The sequence below is a fragment of the Lissotriton vulgaris genome, chromosome 10 (assembly GCF_964263255.1).
Source record: "Lissotriton vulgaris chromosome 10, aLisVul1.2, whole genome shotgun sequence".
In the NCBI taxonomy this organism is placed as follows: domain Eukaryota; kingdom Metazoa; phylum Chordata; class Amphibia; order Caudata; family Salamandridae; genus Lissotriton; species Lissotriton vulgaris.
The window spans coordinates 268,590,607-268,607,071 of NC_141698.1; the positions used below are offsets into that span (position 1 = coordinate 268,590,607).

General features: G+C 46.7%; 1 protein-coding gene across 1 annotated transcript in view; it reads right to left on the reverse strand.

The window, feature by feature from the left end:
• Window positions 1–16,465, reverse strand: part of LOC147685100 (uncharacterized) — a 142,192-nt gene that overhangs the window by 30,861 nt on the left and 94,866 nt on the right. Inside the window, exon 3 of the mRNA XM_086940988.1 lies at window positions 12,331–12,434. Within this exon, the coding sequence (XP_086797114.1) occupies window positions 12,331–12,434 (104 nt within the window). The remainder of the gene's footprint in view (window positions 1–12,330; window positions 12,435–16,465) is intronic.

A 16,465-nucleotide genomic window follows, 5' to 3' on the forward strand; every position in this document is an offset into this window, starting at 1 on the left:
ACTCTCTCAAGAGGGTGTCCTCGTATCCGCTCCGCAAGGAGCTCCATATGGAGTGTGAATAGGGGAGAGAGGGGGCACCCCTGTTGCGTTCCTCTCGAGATTGGGGAAACTGGGGATAGGGTATTATTGACACAGACACGGACAAGGGCTTTAGGGTCTGCGTAGCTGGCCCATATCCACTTGCCGAAGAAGGGACCCAGGCCCACTGCCTCCAGCACCTGACGCAGAAAGGGCCAGTGCACTCGATCAAACGCTTTCTCAACGTCTATTGATAAGAGTGGATTGGGCGTCTATGAGCGGTTGGTTTTATCAATGAGGTGGAGTATCCGTTTTGTACTGTTCCAGCATGTGCGTCCCAGAATGAAGCCCAATTGTTCTGGGTCAATCAGGCCAGGCATATACTTTCCCAGTCTATTTGCCAAGATCCCTGTAAACAATTTAGCGTCTACTTTTAGGAGGGATATAGGGCGATATGAAGCACATTTCTGTGGGTCTTTTCCGGGCTTTGGAAGGAAAGTAATTAAAGCTGTCCTCATACCCTCTGTCAGGGTACTCTGGGAGTTAAAGGAGTTATACAGCCGGACCAGCGCTGGGGACAGATGCTCCGTAAATATTTTATAGAAGGCTGCTATAAAGCCATCCTGATCCGTGGCTTTGTCTACTTGGAGTCTCCCGATCACATCAGTGACGTCTGATTCTAAAGGTGCAGCTACTTGTTCCGTCAGCTTGGTCAAGGGGGCCTGCGGGATGTGATGTGTGGGCTGCTGTTTCTGTTTTGTACAGATGTGCGTAGAATCGACCGAACTCTGCCGCATCTCTAGTCAGGGGGCTTGGGAAGTGGTCCGTCAAGGCCTGTACGCGGCGAACCTGTGTTTGGGTGCGTAGTCTATGCACAAGCAATCTACCTGCTTTATTCCCTCCTGCATAATATCTCTGCCTTGTGAGGAGTAACGCGTACTCAGCTGCGTACTGGTCTAAGGCCTTAAGTTGTTTTCTAGCAATAGTCAGTTGTCGCCTTTTGAATGTGTGTTTCCTCCATACTTCCACCACCCTCTCTAGCTTCGCACGATTGGCCCTGCGCTCCTTGTTGTGCCTTGCAACTATTGCTATATAGGTTCACCGCACAACCACTTTGAGTGCATCCCAAAGAGCCGAGATCGCTACATGGGGTGTGTCATTGACTGTGAGGTAGTCCTGGATTACCTCCCGAACCTCCTCTACACACAGGCCACACGAAAGCAGTTTAGGATTGCGAGGCCAGGTTTTGTAGTGTTGATCGCTAGGGGATAGGCACAAAATCATGGAGATAGCAGAATGATCAGAGAGTGAGGCGACCTTAATCTTTGGTATTGACGCTGACCGCGACAGCGAGGTGGAGACTAGGAAAAAATCAATTCTGGCGTACGACTGATGTACAACAGAGAAGTGTGTGTATGATTTTGTGATGAGGTGTTGAGCTCTCCAGACATTAACCAACCCCGCATTCGAGAGCCATTGAAATCCCTGCGGTGTAAGTGCTCCTGTTTGATTTACTCTATGGGGGTGACTGTCTAGCTAAGTATCCTGGACTATAATAAAGTCCCCACCAATGAGAACATTGGCGTCTGGTGTAGTGAGGATGGACCCAATCGCCTCTGGGATGAACAGTTCCTAGTGATCTTTGAGAGCGTAAAGGCTTGCAATTGTTATGGTGCACTAAGGGAGGGCGATTCACAAGGCTATCATGTGGCCTGTGATCTCCGAGTGTGTGTGGGTGACAAGCTTTCCATGATGCTCTTGGTTGAGGATGGTTTGCTCACGAGTTTTGGGAGTCGGCCTCTGGGGGGGCTCTGCCGGTCCAGCCACTGGGAGCGCGAGGCTGACTGCCTGCCATCGGCCCGGTCGTCCTGCTCCAGGTAAAGGCCCAGGATCGCTGCTGCCTCCGGAGGGGTGCGGGTCGAGCGCGTCTCACCTTTCCGTATGAACAAAAGGCGAAAGGGGTGACCCCATTTGTAGCGCACACTCTTCCCCCTCTAGAAATCTATAATAAGTTTCAAATTACGACAATGCTGTAGGGTGATAGGAGAGAGGTTCTGAAATAGGCGCACCTTAATCCCCTTAAACAGGACGTGAGCTTGGTCTCATACCACATTCATTATAAGTTCCTTCTAGCAGTAGTTGTGTAGGCATGAAAGAATGTCCAAGGGGTACCTGGAGAGGAGCACAGATGACCCACTCTGTGTGTGCAAACCAAACGAACCACAGCGTCCTTCAATTCTGGGACTATCTGACAGAAGAGCCATGTAACATAGTCCTTGAGGCGATTGCCATCGTCCTGAAGTGGAACCCCCTTAATTCTTATATTAGATCTCCTCGTCCTAATTTCTAGGTCTTCTAGATAGTAGTTGAGGTCGACATTATGGTCTTTGAGTTCAAGTATTTCGCTACAGCATCATTCCAATTCCTCCTCTCTGTGGAGAAATCAGGTGATGCCAAAATCCACCCACTGCTCCAGTTCGCCCACCTCACGGTGCAGGTCCCTCACATCATTCGCCATCTCCGTCTTCAATGTTGCAATGTCGTCCCTCAAGATGCCAAAGAGAGACTCCACGAATCCCTAGGTGACCGGACTCTCTGCACCTGCTTCCTGCCCATGTTCTTCTCACATCGTCTAGCGTTATGGCGAGGCCGCCCCCGGAACCTGGCCTGTTCACTTGGAGGGGGTTTTTGTGAAGAGGTCCTTGATGGTGGAATGCTTTTTGGTCCTAGTATTCACCATTGTTGCCCCCTAACGGCGAGCGGTGTGTTGACTTTCTCAGTTCAACTGATTGCAATTCTCGGCTAGTGGGCCGCCCCTCCAGGCATGGATTCTGTGTGCAGTTCACATGCCTAGCTGTCCGTGAAGCTTTAGTGCGGCTCACCTAGAAAGTCCAGGCCTAGTCTTCAGCACTTGGCATGGTATGGGTATCCTGCGCTGTGATCAGTGGTCTCCCCTGACTCTACAGTACTTACTTTGGAGGATCATTGATTCTCCACAATCACGGGGCCCGGCCTGGGGACAACGTTGTATTCACTTCGCTGCAGCCTGGTGGTGCCGTGGATCATTGCAGGAATTGGCTTATCACCCCTAGTCCTTTTAGATTTGGACCTCTCTCCACCGCAATAGTCCTTGGGCCCCTCCAGCACTCTCAACAGTCCGGACCCCCTTGTGCCCCTGCTGTGCCTTTCAACAGCTCACCCGCACTGTGTGGTCCTTTCTAGGGCACCCGGAGTGGGGTTCCACGGGCGTCAGGTCTCCTGCCCCGCTCAGGGCAGAGCGCTGTGTCCTGCTTCAATGGGCGTGTTGGCACTACAAGGGAGAGATTTGTGGCGGTAGTGGTAGGCTCCGCAGTTCGGGGGTATTGTGACTGTATTCTTTGGGCGATTCAGGGGTCGCTTGGGTGGGCCATGCATCGTGGCTGATCAGCGGTCCTCCTCTGCTCTTCCTCCGGAGGGGCTTCCACACTTTCCCTGATCGCCAATTCTCGGTTCGCCCCTCCGTCCCTACGCAGCTTCCAGGCCGATGAGGTTCTGGCTCACGCCCACTGGGCTTTGTCCTCAGCAGCGGGGATAGTGCTCCTCTCCCCCGATGGGTTTCTCCGTGCCTCCCACTTTCTTCTCTGCTCAGGGCTCTTTAAGTTCCCAATGTGCTGTGGCGGCCAAGGGGGCGCTGCGGCTGCGCTCCTACCACAAGAGAATGTTTGGGCCGCAGGCCCACAGCTCTAGTCCAGTGCTGGGAGGGAGAGGGAAGAGGCGCTCTCCGCGGCCTGTGGTCCACCCGACCAGCGCACTCCCATCTCCGTCTTGATGCACGTACACCCCTAGGGTTCCACAGGCGGGCCCTGCACACCGCAGCAATACCGGCGTTCAGCCGTTGGCGGCAGATCCCACCAGCTGCCCTTTTGCATCCTCTGCCCACAGCTTGATTTTGCCGTTATGTTGCTCCGGCCGCTTTTCCCTTTGATCGGGGGAGGCTAGCAGGCACCCCGCGACGACTGCAGTTCTGAGCCCGGGCTTAAATCATGACTCGGACACCAGATATCTGCTGCTTTTCCCCAGAGTACTTTAAAACGTGGCTCTGGCCTGCCACTGCAGTGTAGTTTTAAACTGCCAATTCGACCTGGCAAAATGAACTTTTTGCCAGGCTTAAGCCATCTTTTTTAATACATATAAGTCGCCCTTAAAGGCCCACAGGGCAAGGTGCATTGCATTGCATTAAAAAAGTAGGACGTGTTGGTTTAGGTTTTACATGTCCTGGTAGTAAAAAACTCCAAAATTTGTTTTTCACTACTGTAAGGCCTATCTCTCCAATTGGATAAAATTGGGTTACCTCACAACATTTAATCAGTGCTGACATTTGATTGGAAGCAAATAGAAATATTATGTTTGGACTCAAAGGAATTGTAATTGTAAATCCTCCTTAATGGTAAAGTTGGATTTTAGATTGCAATCTTGAAAACACAACATTTAGAAAATTGCCATTTACCATCACAACATCTTCTAAGGCCTTCTAGGAGATTCCAGCTTTCTGGGCCTCTTAATGACTCCTCCATTAAGAATGCATGCTGGGGCCAGACAGTAAACAATAGAGATCTAGTGGTGGGCAGAATAGGCCATTCTGCCAGGATGGTTGGGGACGGAGCTGTTCCCTGTGTAACTTGCATTTCAATGGGCACACACAAAGGAACCTGACACTAGTTTTTTTTAACCCCAGACTTCTTGCAGCCTTGGCAGAGGAAGGGAAGAACTTTCCAGAACTAGATAAGGGGGTAGACCAGAAAATACCCCCACTCAAAAGGCTGGCACCAGGTTTAAATATTAGACCTTCTGAGCCACTCTTCAGTACACGCCGGGACCTGTGGACATTACAAAAGATGGACTGCCTTGTTCCCAGAGGACTGCCCTGCTGCTTGAGGCCTGCCTTGTTACTCAGAGGTCTGTCCTGCTGCTACCAGAGGACTGACCTGTTGCTTGGGGTCTGCCTTTTTCCTCAGAGGAGTGTCCTGCTGCTACCAGAAGACAGCCGGCTGCTTGAGGTTTGCCCTGCACTCAGTGAAAGAAGACTAGACTTGCTCCATCCATCCCAGGCAAACTGACTCCAAGGTCAGTTAGCTGACCGCCTGTTCTGAGCTACAGGGACACAACATGTTTAAGAGGCCTTCCTGCAATGCCCAGCTGCCACTGGACTTGCCTGATTTCTGCTGGCCTATGCTAGAGTGAGTCCCTGATCTCCAAGAGGTGCCTCCCCACATCCTGTACCCTTGGCTGGCATCAGAATGCACCATCTATAAGAAAAGGAGAAACCCTGAAGTTCTGGACTCCTCAACTTTAAGAAAGTAACTTTTTCAGCTGGACTAACCTGGTTCCTGTATCTGGACTGCGCTCCGTCGCTGTCGGCCCGACTTTCTCCGGGTCTAGAACAATCAGATGACAGAGTGGGAGTTTGTGATATTAGGTGCCATACTTACCTAAACCTGCATACCTCTGGTTCTACTGACTGGATTGTTGTCGTCTTGGTCTCATTTTATTTATTAAAATTGACTTTGTTATTGTTTGTGTGCTGCATAAATACTTTACCCAGAGCCTCTAAGTTAAACTTGACCACTTTTGTGCTAAGCCACCAAAGGGTTAAGCACAGGTTAATTTAGTGATATTTGTGGTTCATCCTGACAAATTTTGGTTGTTGCTTGAGTAGGGTTTTCACACTCCCCCTCCCCCCCCCCCCCCCACACACACACCAATAACCACATTTCTTACACAGATCGAACACAGTCTACTGCGGTTGCTCAATCTCCACATATGGATGTGTAAATTGGTTCCGGCACAGAACCCTACCCTGATGTAGCAACAAAAGATTCTCCTGGATTGGTAGCTTGATTAGAGGATAAATGTTAATGCCTAGAAATCCCAGGTACCACACTATCCTGGCTCAATTCAAAGTCACCTGGATGGCCTGGTCATTTCTGACCTTTTTCAGAATTCTAGGCAGGAGAGGCTATAGGGTCCTGCGCTCCACTCTAGCCTAAATGCATATCCTGGAGAGAGCATTCTCTGGAACTCTAACTAGTCTAGTCCTTTATCTGTTTCTAGGCATGTATGAAAATCACCTTCAGCCTTAGTTTACACACTTAGAAAAAAAAAATGAATCAGATCTCCTATAATGTTAAAACATTCGTTATTTTTATGGCTTCCATAGCTAAACGTTATAAACCTTTCTCTATGACACAACACTAACATTCTTAACACTGCTTTGGATTTTCCTTTCTCTCTCTTTGAAAGTGATAACTATATTCTGCAAACTACTGTATATAATGTATATTTCAACAACAATATCCTTTGGAAATGTGATAATATATTAAACACTTCATGTTATTTTAATGTTGAAAAGTGTCTATTTCTGCTAGATCATAGTTTAACTTATAGCATCCATAAGCTGGAGCAACTCCCTCAAATGGTTTCAGACCACAGCCCATCCTACTGGAGCTGCACTGACCCAGGCCCGCTGATAAACGAGCACCCAAAATTTGGCAGTTGAACAACTCCCAGCTGAGAGACCAAATAGAGGTGCCTGAAATCCAGGTAGGCCATTGATGGGTACCTAAAATTTAACGGCACTGGGGAGTTAGGCCCACAAACAATTTGGGACGCCTTGAAGGCTATTCTCTGGAGGATGTTTATTAATTAGGTGACCCGCCTGAAGCGCATCAGGGAAATAGCCCTCGAACAACCAAGGTCTGAGCTGACACATTTAGAATGGAAACATAATCTAACCCCTCCAAAAATGTAGGCACACTACTACTGTTGCTAAGAGGCCAGCTAAGTTTGCTAGAGTTCGAAAAAGACAATTATATTCTCGCTAGAAGTGGAGCAAGATATCACAAAGGGGGCAAGAAAGCAGGCACTCGCTTATCCAAAAAACTATGAGCTGCTAAAACAAAGGGGGTGATAATGGAGGTTAAGGATAAAACTGGGGTTGTCCAGACCACTGAAGAAGAGAAACTGCAACTTTTTTCACATACCATGATTCTCTGTCAGAACTCAATCATCTGATCCCCAAGAGGCAGCCACGTACCTTTCTTTATTCAGTACCTCTTCGCACTACAACAACCACCGAAAAGTAGACTTTAGGGGCCAGATGTAGGAGCCAAATACCGGTCGGTAACGGCCGAATTGACCGGCATTTGGTGATTGGGATGTAGGGGCATCATTTTACAGATTCGGTAAATTTACCGATTCGGTAAATTTACCGATTCTGTAAAATACCGAATCAGTAATTTTACCGATTCGATAAAACCCAGATGTAGGTGGGACTCTTCTGAGTCCCAAAGGCCTTTCAGATTCGGTATTTTACCACCCAATCCAATTGGGTGGTAAAATACCAAATCCTGGTGTGCATGCACATGTGTGCATGCACACCTGTGCAATGTGACACACAGACATGCCCTTAAGGCATGTCTGTGTGCCACATGGCACACAAGTCCGGAATTGGGGTGCTAGAGGGTGTCAAAGTGACACCCCCTGCACCCTTGCAGGATTCAGTATTTACCGATTCGGTAAATACCAAATCAGTATTGCCCATTGATTCCTATGGGCTTCATGGCCCATAGGAATCAATCGGCAATACAGATTCGGTATTTACCGAATCGGTAAATACCGAATCCTACTGATTCGGTAATTCTCAATTTGGAATTACCTACATCTCCCCCCTTCATATTTACCGACTCTTAAATACCGAATCGGTAAAATTCGGTATTTAAGAGTCGGTAAATATGAATTACCTACATCTGGCCCTAGATGAACTTATCATTATGGCCGAAATTCTCATTGTAATAAAACACTTCAAAACAGGAAAGGCACCAGGACCTGACTGTTATACAGCCTCTTTCTATGATAGAATCACCACACAAATAGCACCCTTACTATCAGCCCTATTTTGTACTCACAGAGCACATCTCAGTCGATGGCAAAGACCAACTCATGTGTTCATCATACAGGCCTATCTCCTTGCTGAACACTGCTGTTAAGATTTTTGCAAAGACCTTAGAGAACCGCATGGAGACCGTGTTACTTTGCCTGATTCATGCTGGTCAAGTGGGGTTTATACAAGCTTGCACTACCTCCAACAATACTAAACAAGCACTCCATTTAATTGACATCACTAAGCACAGATACAAGGAGGCGATCCTTCTCTTACTCGATGCTGAAAAAGCATTTGATAGAGTGGACTGGGGCATAATGAGGGCAACACTCCATAAGGCAGGCTTGGGAGACAGGTTGTGTGGCTGTGTAGACTCCTTATACACAACACCATGGACCAGGGTCCTAGTGAACGGTGTAGGTACACCCAGAATAGAAATGCAGGGTTGACCATTATCATCAATGTTTTTAACTCTATCTGGAACACTTACAGCAAAAGATTCGGCAAACTGAGGCAATCTAGGGCACCTCATAAAGAGAAACTATATACACAATTTCAGCATTTGTCACTAACACTTTGCTCATACTCACGGCCCCCAGACAATGTTTATGAGAATGTATTTCACTGTTGAATGAATATTATCAGGAGGGCCTTAAAAGAAACTTAAACTGGTCCATGGTCGTTACATTAGTGGGAGGTCAATCACTGGCTACTTCACCACAGCAGGAGACATCTTTTCAGTGGACCCTCAAGGGGCTTACATACCTGGAGATCATCCGAACACCTGACCTTCAGGAGTGTGTCAGAAGTAATTCCAAGCTTCTTTCCAGGACTATCAAATCCCTCATGTCATCACTCATATTCTCTCATGGCTCGGCAGGATTGCCTCCTTTGAAATAACTATTCTCCCCTAAAGTATTTTGTATGGTTTCAAAATTTTCAAAATCTTCCACTCGCACTACCAAGACACAAAATATTCCATATACAGGCCCTCTGCAATGGTTGTATGTGGGAAGAGAAAAAACAAGGTTTCACAAATATATCTGCAGAGCATGATCACTGAATGGACACAGGTATTATGATACATCTCAACAAGGGTATACAGTAGAATAGGTAAGGAAACATCAGACAAAATCTGGTGCACTCTGTAACAAAGCTTTACCATACGGCCCTTAACTGAAATGCTATGGCTCCCTAAACACCGATGACGACGTAATATCACCCAGTCTTATGGTTACCTTATCCACTTGGGACTATCTAACCAAACACTGAGGCCACACTACACATCCTTTGCCCATGACAGCAAAGACTGGAGAGAGGGAGGGTGCTATCACCTTCAAGACTTTTACCAAAATGGAACTACTGGATGGGAGCAGAGACAAGCCGAGCCGCAAAATGGCCGCTCATTGAGAGGGCTCTGCCGGCTGAACCAATATCGTCCACCAATCTACCAGACGGCACCCTTCTAACCACCATTGCTTGGTGCGGGTTTCATCAGGGGTAGGGCCGTTTGCTGCCCTCGTGGCCGTTCCCCTGTGAGGGGAACACATGAGGTTCAGCGGAGCGGCCTATCTACATGCTCGGCCCTACTAGACCTAGCAGGCTGACCCTTGCTACATGACGGGGATCAACCCACACTGAAACGCTCTGTGTTGCAGCGTCGACCCTCAAGGCACGGAGGCCCCCTGCGCCTGACTACATCAGGGCCATGCCGCACTCCTGGTTCTGGTGGTTTGGGTGCTGCACGGCTGCATGGGCCAGGGCACTTGGGAAGCTGCAGCTGGCCTGGGCCGGGTAGCTTAGGGGCGAAGAGGAGGCTGACATCACATCCCGCACAGCAGCAGCCTCGGCTTTGAGTGTGCTGTTCGGAAGCCTACGAATTGTCGGAATTCCTGACCTGAGATGGTCTGGGTCCTTTGCCACTAACCAGTTTTGGAGGATCAAACTCTCTGGCAGGAGGGTGGTGGTGAGTGCCCAGCGCCTGCTATAGCTCCCCCGCGCCTACTTGTGCCCCCTGAGGCTGGTGGTCGCCCGAGCAGTGGCGGGCGATTGGAACCGGGCTGTCTGGTGTATCTTAACATCCAGCATATCTCTTTTTGCACTGACCCAGGACGGACACTGCTGAAGTCTGCAGCACAGGACCCATGCCGGATTGCCCGAGTCTGAGCGGTCGCCTCTGGTTCTTGCTGGACTATCCCGTTCAGTTCAGAAAGCAAGAAACTTGGGTGTCATCTTGGACGCCAATCTTGCATTCACAGACCACACAGATCGGTTGCATCCTCCTGTTTTCTCACTCTAAAAATATTTTTTTATTGTTCCCTTCCTCCCAATAGAATTGAGAAAAAGAGTTATAATAGCTCTAGTAGTTGCCAAACTAGACTATGCAACGCCTAGTATGTAGGTGCCGAAACTCGCATACACAATAAATTGCAAACTCTTCAAAATGCAGCAGAGCGGGTTCTGATGCACCTTCCAAAATGTTCCTCTGTCACCCAAACTATTATGGAACTAAATTGGTTACCAATCAGGGTGCGGCTCAAGTTCAAAGCCTTATGTTGAGCACATAAGGCTCTTCACCAGGTTGGTCCATTCTTTTTCAAAAAAATCTTTAAATGGTATGTACCTACATGCACTCTGCGGTCCTGCGCAGTGATAGAAGTAATCACTCCCAGAATTTAAAAAAGCGCACTAGAGAGGAAGAGGTTTCTCCTACTCTACTTGCAAATGGTGGAACTCTATGCCTGAACATCTCAGGGCACAACCTAATCATCTGAATTTAAGGAAACAACTAAAAACCTGGCTCTTCTGCTCCTTAGTTTAATATTTTTCTCTGCCTTGTCAGGTGACCATAAGGTCTGACACTTGTGCCAAGATGCTGATTTTGGTATTTACGCGCTTTACAAAATTTTAACATAACATATCATAACATTGGTTTGGCTGTGTCTTTGTCTTTCTTCATTTTCTCTAAGATGGAATCTACCTGTGGGCAAAGTGGTGTTCTTTATTGAAGGCCATGTTTAGAACTGCCTGTGGGACCTCCTCTTTAAACCTGAAACACCTCAACCAGGAGGGTCGCCTAAGAAGGACAACAGTATTAATTTCTCTAGCTGTAGTATCTGCAGCGTCAAGGGCACCGCAAATTGAATGGTTAGTAATGGCCTGCCCCTCTGTGACAATTTGTTGGCCCCTCTATCTATGCTCTTTCAGGAGGTACTGTAAATGTTCCTCCATCTTGCCTCAATGGGCTCTATTGTAAAGGTAAACAGGGCCAGATAATTAGCAATCTGCCAATGGTTGGCAGCTTGCACATCAACCCATCTCCCCGTAGCAGCTATGTGTTTACTTTCAGTTTCTGCCAAGGGAAGGGTGGGGTATCACGGGTAGCCTATTCAACCTTTTGTGTGCAGTTGTTGTAACAATGGAGACTAGTAGAACTTCAAGTTTATATTACATAGCAACGCAATTACAGCACATAGTACAATAATTTGAGGACAGCAAGCAATGGGAGAAGATTCTCCTTGCAGACATGTATGAATGCTACCCGTTGCCGAAGCATTCATGATGGTACACCACACGGGCCTCCCTACCTCATACAACAGATGGTGGAGGGTTGGCACAGAGTGGAGAGCACTGTATTAATGAAAGTTCTAGTTGCTGGTGTTATGTTGTTTGAGAAGAGCCACTGGTTCAATGATCAAGAAGGCCACAAACCATTACTTAGTAGGGACATTTCCTGTTAAGAAGGACTATAAAATGAAAACATGAATGTTATCATTGGAAATAATCCTGGCGAAGACAGAAACTGTGACACAGTGGGCGCACTCCACAGCCCATAGTACATCCCCATGGAAATGGGACCCGATGGAATGGACAGTGGCAGGCAGCATACGAAAGCCGCACTAAGGGATGATAATGTGACGGAGGACCTTGCACAGTGGGTAGAAATGTTGAGTAGACTAATAGGCTATACGAATAAAAGACCACCTTGAAGGTGGGAGATAAAAAGGGGGTAAAAAAGGTGTAAGAGAATGTTGGTGATGGCAGTCTCAGGAGTGGCTTGTTAAGACTGGTACCTTATTGTGAACAGTATAATGGATTCATTGGCATGGTCTGTGTAAAGACACTGTGCTGTGTCACTGCAGGTTTTCAGGTGACATCAAAACATTTCTCAATACAGATGCAGCATAGATGACCACTAAGCTTTTATTTATTTATAATTCCTTTGAATAGTTCCAGACACATCTAGGTGGCAGGATTATACAGTGCACATGATTCTAAAAGAGTTACTCTGCAAAAATATTGTTTTATTGAGCCTGCATGAAGAATCCACACATTGTGGCATACTCCTCCGGTTCAATACCACAACCTACGTCTTTGAATAAGCTGGAACTCACCTCTTGTGTCTTAAATGTGGTTTCCACATCTCTCCTCAACTCCAGGGGGTACCTCTGACTATTCATCTCCAGTGTGTGGGTCCGTTTGAGGATTCTGTCTGCAACTGAAAATAAATACCCCAAAAATAAAGAGAAATGCTTAATGCACAGACTATTAAAAATCTGATCAACTATGGTAGCATAGTGCAAATTACTTTATTTGGATCAGATTGATGAGTGTCCAACAAAATACATCTGGTAAGGTGGTTAAAGTGTAACTCTTCTTTAGAAAAGTATAAAAAAAAAACCTAGGCATAAGCAGGTCAAGATACACAAAAATCTAAAATAGAAAGTTACTTCCAATCCGAGATCTCAATCATGGGTATCGTCATTAAAGTCATAAATACTAAATACCCTGTACCTATGTTGGATCCAAGAGTATTTTACAGATAGTATCTCTAAAAAGGAAAATGCAACTTACCCAGTATGCATCTGTTCTTGGCATGTAGAGCAGTAGATTCATATGTGTTAGCATAGATCGCCATCTGGTGTTGGGCTCGGATGAATGCACTTTGTTTTTCTTCAAAGAAGTGTTTGTAGTCATGAGGTCAGTGACTCCTCCTTACGGTGATAGTGTGCATCGGCATCAACTCCTTCCCCAGATTGGTTTATCCATAAAGGGTGATGATGGAGTTAGTAAGAATAGAAAGAGATGTCTATGTGTGTTTTATCTAAGTAAGATAATACTGCAGCAGATAAAGGTACCCGGGGAGGCGGGTGGGAGCATATGAATCTACAGCCCTACATGCCAAGAACAGATGCATACTTGGTAAGTAGCATTTTCCGTTCAAGGCATATGAGCAGTAGATCATATGCGTTAGCATGGACTATACAGCAGTTATCTTCCCAGCGGTGGCTAACCTGTATCTGTTGCAGTAGTTTGAAAAAGTGTTTTTACGATAGCCTGGCCCACACTAGCTTCTTGCTTTGCAAGCACATCTACACAGGAGTGTTTTGTGAATGTGTGAGGTGCAGACAAATTTGCAGCCTTACAGATGTCATCTAAGAGTATATTCCTTACAAATGCCATAGAAGCCCCTAGTTTGTGTGTGGAATGCACTCTAGTGGGAATAGTTAATGTGAGTTTGGCTTTAATGTAGCATATTTGGGTGTATTTAACTATCCATCGAGCAATGCCAGTTTTTGAAATGGGATTACCTTTATGCGGTGGTGAAAAAGTAACAAAGAGTTGTTTGGTTCTCCTAAAAGATTATGGGCCAGATGTAGGTAATTCATATTTACCGACTCTTAAATACCGAATTTTACCGATTCAGTATTTAAGAGTCGGTAAATATGAAGGGGGGAGATGTAGGTATTACAGATTCTGTAAATACCGAGTCGTTAAGATTCGGTATTTACCGAATCTGTAAATACCAAATCGGTATTGCCCATTGATTCCTATGGGCCTTAAAGCCCATAGGAATCAATGGGCAATACCGATTCTGTAATTACAGAATCGGTAAATACCGAATTTTGCAAGGGCGCAGGGGGTGTCACTTTCACACCCTCTGGCACCCCAAAAATTGGTATGTGCGCCATGTGGCACACAGACATGCCCTAAGGGCATGTCTGTCTGTCACATGGCTAGGTGTGCATGCACACATGTGCATGCACACCTTAATTCGGTATTTTAACACCCAATTGGATTGGGTGGTAAAATACCGAATTTGTAGGGCCTTTGGGACTCAGAAGAGTCCCACCTACATCTGGGAATTACCGAATCGGTAAAAATACCGATTCGGTATTTTAAAGATTTGGTAAATTTACCGATTCGGTAAATTTACCGATTCGGTAAATTTACAGAATCTGTAAAATCTGGCCCCCTACATCTCAAGATGCCAAATACCGGTCGGAAACGGCCGAATTCGGCCCTTTCCGACCGGTATTTGCCACCTACATCGGGCCCTATGTTCTTTCAATGTAATGAAGTATTGCTCTTTTAACATCTAGTGTGTGAAAAGCACGTTCTGCCACTGAGTCTGGTTGAGGGAAAAACACTGGTAGTTCAATAGACTGATTGAGGTGAAAGGCAGAAACAACTTTAGGTAAAAATGTTGGCTTGGCCCGAAGAACCGCTTTGTTGTGATGAATTTGTAAAAATGGTTCTTTTATGTTTAGTGCCTGAAGCCCACCAACTCTTCTAAGAGATGTGATGGCTATAAGGCACGCTACCTTCCAAGTGAGGAACTGTAGTTCACATTTGTGCAGAGGCTCAAACTGTGGGCCCATTAGTCTTGTAAGAACAATATTAAGGTTCCAAAATGGAGAGGGTGGAACTCTAGGGGGAATGATTCTCTTGAGTCCTTCCATAAATACTTTGATAGCGGGCACTCTAAACAAAGACAAGTGTTGTCGGTTTTGTAGATAAGCAGCAATTGCAGCGAGATGCAATCGTATAGATGTGTATGCTAAGTTACAGTGTTGTAGGTGTAAGAGATAGCAAATGATGTTTTGAATGGAAGCATCTAATGGATTGATTTGATTGTTTGTACAGTAAATTACAAATCGTTTCCACTTTGCTGCGTAGCATGCTCTTGTGGTAGAACCTCTAGCTTCTTTAATGATGTTCATATAGTCTGGTGGGGGATTAATAGTAGCCAAACTCCATGATTTCAGGTGACAGATCGCAAGGTCGAGTCGAGTGGGATCTGAGGGCCAGATGTAGGTAGCCTAATACCGGGCGGTAACGGCCGAAAATCGGTGTTTTCGGCCGTTACCAACCGGTATTAGGAAAAAGAGATGTAGGTCGCCGAAAACCGGTAAGAATACCGAATCGGTAGATTACCGGCTCGGTAAAGATACCGAATCGTTAACATTTCCGAATCGGTAAAATTACCGATTCGGAACAAATACCGAGTTGGTGAAATCTCCGAATCAGTAAAATTACAGATTCGGAACAAATACCGAGTCGGAAAAAGTTCCGAATCGGTAACAATACCGATTCGGAAATTACGAAATGAAAAATACCACGCCATCGAGATGTAGGTGAGCCTTAAATTACCGAATTCCTCCGAAATTCGGTAATTTCAAGTCGGTATTTAACATGGACTGCAAGCAGGTGGTAATCAGGTACAGCCTATAAAAAAGGGCCCCAAAATGCAACACTGGAACTAGAATGGCTGCTTTTTACGTCATAGCAAGACGGCTAAGGCTACAGGCAGCAGGTGAGAGGGAATGGAGAAGGGAGGAACAGGTATATAGGCAAAGGATTACACTCTTCCAATTGACAGAGGCAGAGATACTGCAGAGATACAGACTGCACCCTGAAACCATCATGGACCTGATCAGGGACCTGCATCCAGTCCTGGACCACCCAAGACCAAGGGCCCATGCCATGCCATCCCACCCCATGTCCAGGTGCTCTGTAGCATACACCCCCTAGCATCTGGGAGCTACCAGAGTATAGTGGCAGCGGTAAGTGGGGTGTCCCAGAGCTGCCTGTCGCGTTTTTTCAGAAGGTTCCTGGACGCCATGATACAAAGAATGGATCACTACATCCACTTCACAGACACAGATGCGGACTTGCTCAGGACCAAGACAGACTTTTACCTCATGGCTAGCTTCCCACACGTGATTGGCTGCATTGATGGAACCCACATCCCCATTTGCCCCCCAGCTGCCACAGAGCACATATACAGGAACAGGAAGTCAACACACACAATCAATGTACAAGCAATCTGTGATGCCAAGCTCATCATCACCGATATTGTGGCCAGATACCCAGGAAGCACCCACGACTCATATCTTCCAAAACAGTGGGATCTATACCCGCCTGACAGCGGGCGAATTCGGGGAAGGATACCTGCTAGGTAAAGAAATGGGTGACACTCCCTTGATAGATGAAGCAGATGTATGGCAATGTGTGCATCTGAGTAATGTATAATTTTGTCTTCCACTTTAGGGGATAGTGCATATGCACTCCGTTCCTTCGTCCGGACATCCTACCTCAACCCCACAACCCCCAGCCAGAGACGTTACAATGTGGCACATAAATCCACCCGGAACATCATTGAGCGCACCTTTGGCCTCCTGAAGAGCCGGTTCCGCTGCCTCCACAAAAGTGGGGGGGCACGTCAGTACGCACCTGTAACGTGCT